The sequence below is a fragment of the Diaphorina citri genome, unplaced genomic scaffold (genome assembly GCF_000475195.1).
Source record: "Diaphorina citri unplaced genomic scaffold, Diaci psyllid genome assembly version 1.1 scaffold98, whole genome shotgun sequence".
NCBI classification, from domain to species: Eukaryota; Metazoa; Arthropoda; class Insecta; order Hemiptera; family Psyllidae; genus Diaphorina; species Diaphorina citri.
Window position 1 is genome coordinate 346,830 of NW_007377535.1, and position 3,512 is coordinate 350,341.

A 3,512-nucleotide genomic window follows, 5' to 3' on the forward strand; every position below is an offset into this window, starting at 1 on the left:
CAAATTGCCAATTTTTCCCACCTTGTTCTATTGACTTAAGGTTTCTGTTGTGTCCCCAACCCATGTAAGATGATTATTTTCATTTTTAATTCAAAAGTTTCAAACACTCTTACAGATAAAGAAAGGTAAATAGACTTTTTTGGCCTTGAGGTTCAACCATACAGCCAGAAAAAAGACAATGAGACTTGAGATGTATTCAAACCAATTCTGAACACAATTATCAATAAATATGGCACATGTCCATAGGAACAGAAAAGGTCCAAGAAATTTGGATATGCAACAAATGATTACCTTGTTCAACAATTTCTCCTACAAACACTTTGGCAATTCCAGACATTGCAATGACAACATTCTGAGACACAGAACCTCCTGAGATTGTTTGAATCAGCTGTAAAAAAATAAATATAAACATGAAGGCAGGTATTAGTAGTCCATGAGTAATCAGGGTCAGGCCAAAATTAATCAGGTATATCTTTCTACCATTGGATAAAGTTTGATCTCAATGGTGTTTAGTAAGTCCCAAAAAAGTACCTAAACTATAACTTTAATTGTGACAACCAATTCTGAACACAATTATCAATAAATATGGCACATGTCCATAGGAACAGAAAAGGTCCAAGAAATTTGGATATGCAACAAATGATTACCTTGTTCAACAATTTCTCCTACAAACACTTTGGCAATTCCAGACATTGCAATGACAACATTCTGAGACACAGAACCTCCTGAGATTGTTTGAATCAGCTGTAAAAAAATAAAGAAAAATAAACATGAAGGCAGGTATTAGTAGTCCATGAGTAATCAGGGTCAGGCCAAAATTAATCAGATATATCTTTCTACCATTGGATAAAGTTTGATCTCAATGGTGTTTAGTAAGTCCCAAAAAAGTACCTAAACTATAACTTTAATTGTGACTCCAACTTTTTTCACATTGATTGCACTTATATTTGATTTTCATATCCGAATGCCTTTTTCGATGATATCTGAGGCACTCTTTGGTCGAAAAAAATTTCGAGCACTTTTCACATGGATATTTGACATCAGAATGGACAGTTTTTTGATGATATTGCAAGCTTCGAGGGGAGGAAAATTGTTTTAAACACACATCACAAGTGTGAATATCAGCACCATGAATGTTTTTTTTATGTCTAATTGTGACTCCATACTTACTCTTTTAATGGCTGCTTTAGGAAATGCTGCTCTCCTGTACATTTCATATCTGTCCAGTTGGTCCTCAGTGAAATTTGATACTAACACTCTGAAAAATATCAAAATTAGGCAGGCTTCAAAAATCTGAGTGACTGATTTGTTATGTACCTACCTATGTTTGAAATTTTTCTAATATTAAATTATCTATCTTTTATATATATTATTATTTTTTTTTCTTCATTTGAAAAATTAACTATTGATTACACTTACTGCATTTTTTCCCTTTCTTCTTCCTCCATCTCTTTCTTGTTCTTAGCTTCAGCCCTGGCTTCTTCTGATTTCCTTCTCTTCAAACTTTTAGACTTTGCTGCAGTAGATGTCTCTGATGTCCCTGGTTCATCAAATTTGATTGTAAAGTTGTTATCCAGCAAATCAAATGTAGCATTCTCACTTTCCGAGTTATTCCTGGTATGTGATGCATCCAAATTACTGAAGTTACATTCTTCCGTTCTCTCATCAGATGAGTTATCACTGTCAGAATTTAACTGGACCTTTATATTGTTGTCATCATTGAAATCTTCTATGCTTGGGAGGTCAGATACTTTGTTTGACAATGAGCTGCTTTGAGCTTCATCATCGTCTTCTTCTTTTATTTTGAACAAGCTGGCCATTTCTGTTTATTGTAGATGGCCAACAGTTAGTAGGTACCTATAGTGGTTGTTCACTTGATTTCATAAAGTAGTTCATTCAGACAAAAGGATAAATTTTGATAGGTGTTTTAATTGTTCTTTAGTGTTCACTTGGTACCTGCTTTGATAATTATATTACCTAATAAGTATAAGTATAACAATAACACGAAGAAAGGTAAGAGCCGTAAAAGTAAAAGATTTCTTAATTTTTTTGTGATTCTATCACAAATTGCTGAAATCTGAAATGCTGAAAAGGCTTACTTGGTTACTTGAAAAGCAGAAAAGGTTAAAAGGTAGGTACTTTACTTGAAAAAAAAAATCAAAAATCAAAAAATCCCGCTCAAACTATGTAGAACAGTACAACGTACAACTCGTGACTACTGCCTCACTTTGACACTACTGGATGAGCTTTATCCAGTACCCGATGACCTCCTTGGTCTAATGAAAAGGCCCATGCGAGGTCATTGAACTCAGGAATGTGGTTTGAAAACCAGTTGACCTTGACCCATATTTTGTGGTATATTAACCCCTTGTGGTTATGTACTGGGTTGGGATAGGCAAGGTTGGTAAACTAACCTTGTTTATAAGTTACCACTCTCATGCCAAACTATAGGAACAATGTCCTGTCTGAACTAGTCCAAGCTCAATCCAACCCAGTACATAACCATGACCTGTATATCAACCATGTAGGTACTTACTTCAGTGCGTCATTCTTTTGGCCATTAAAAGCTTAAAGACCAATGAAATTAGAGTTGAACTAAGTGAAAACAGTTAATGGTAACTAACTTATTGATTAGATAGCTTCTCCATACACAAAAAGCCCACTCTCAGGCTTAGGTGTAGGGGCCAACTGCCCCATAAGATGGGTTAAGCTTATATGAATCTATTGATTAGATAATTATTCACACAATGTGTCCAAAATAATGTAATTACTTTAGCAGTTGATTCACAAAGGCTGCACATCAGTAACTGCTTTTATCACAAGAGTTACAACCAAATTACCTACTTCCAGTTTCAATAGACATTTACACACTTACCTTTTTTTCCTCGGTCATTTTGAAGCTGTGTGAACAACAATCTGATGTATGAAAACGAGTCTTGCAACCCAAGTTCACTCTTCAATGTCAGATAGCAATAAGACCAAACTGCAGAACTACGTTTAAGGTGTGAGGGCAAAGTTAAAGAGAGATATAAAGAAAATCCTACAAATTCAATGCAGAACAGCAGAAAATCAGAAATTCCGGGTCTTTCATGAAACATGAAATGAAAAATCACAAAATCCAAATAAAAAAAATACCTACGCACGCCGATTTCAAGCGAAGCGCTTTTCCAAATTTTATTTTTCTCTGTGCTCTGTGGCCGTCTGGTCAAGATAGAAGTTTGTGAGGGCAAAGTTAAAGAGAGATATAAAGAAAATCCTACAAATTCAATGCAGAAAATAAGAAATTCCGGGTCTTTTATGAAACATGAAATGAAAAATCACAAAATCCAAATAAAAAAAAATACCTACGCACGCCGATTTCAAGCGAAGCGCTTTTCCAAATTTTATTTTTCTCTGTGCTCTGTGGCCGTCTGGTCAAGATAAAAGCAGAAAAGGTTAAAAGGTAGGTACTTAAAAAAAAAAAATCAAAAAATCCCGCTCAAACTATGTAGAACAGTACAACGTACAACTCG

The 3,512-nt window shown here is 34.8% G+C and overlaps 1 protein-coding gene across 1 annotated transcript; it reads right to left on the bottom strand.

Moving 5' to 3' along the window:
* Positions 1–566: 566 nt before the first annotated feature.
* LOC103524431 (transcription initiation factor TFIID subunit 11) lies at positions 567–2,351 on the bottom strand. The gene is made up of 3 exons (XM_008489445.3): positions 1,420–2,351; positions 1,171–1,258; positions 567–744 (listed from the first exon to the last, which is right to left on the bottom strand). Exons 1-3 carry the CDS (start codon positions 1,818–1,820, stop codon positions 577–579), a joined length of 657 nt encoding a protein of 218 aa, XP_008487667.1. The 5' UTR covers positions 1,821–2,351; the 3' UTR covers positions 567–576.
* Positions 2,352–3,512: the final 1,161 nt, after the last annotated feature.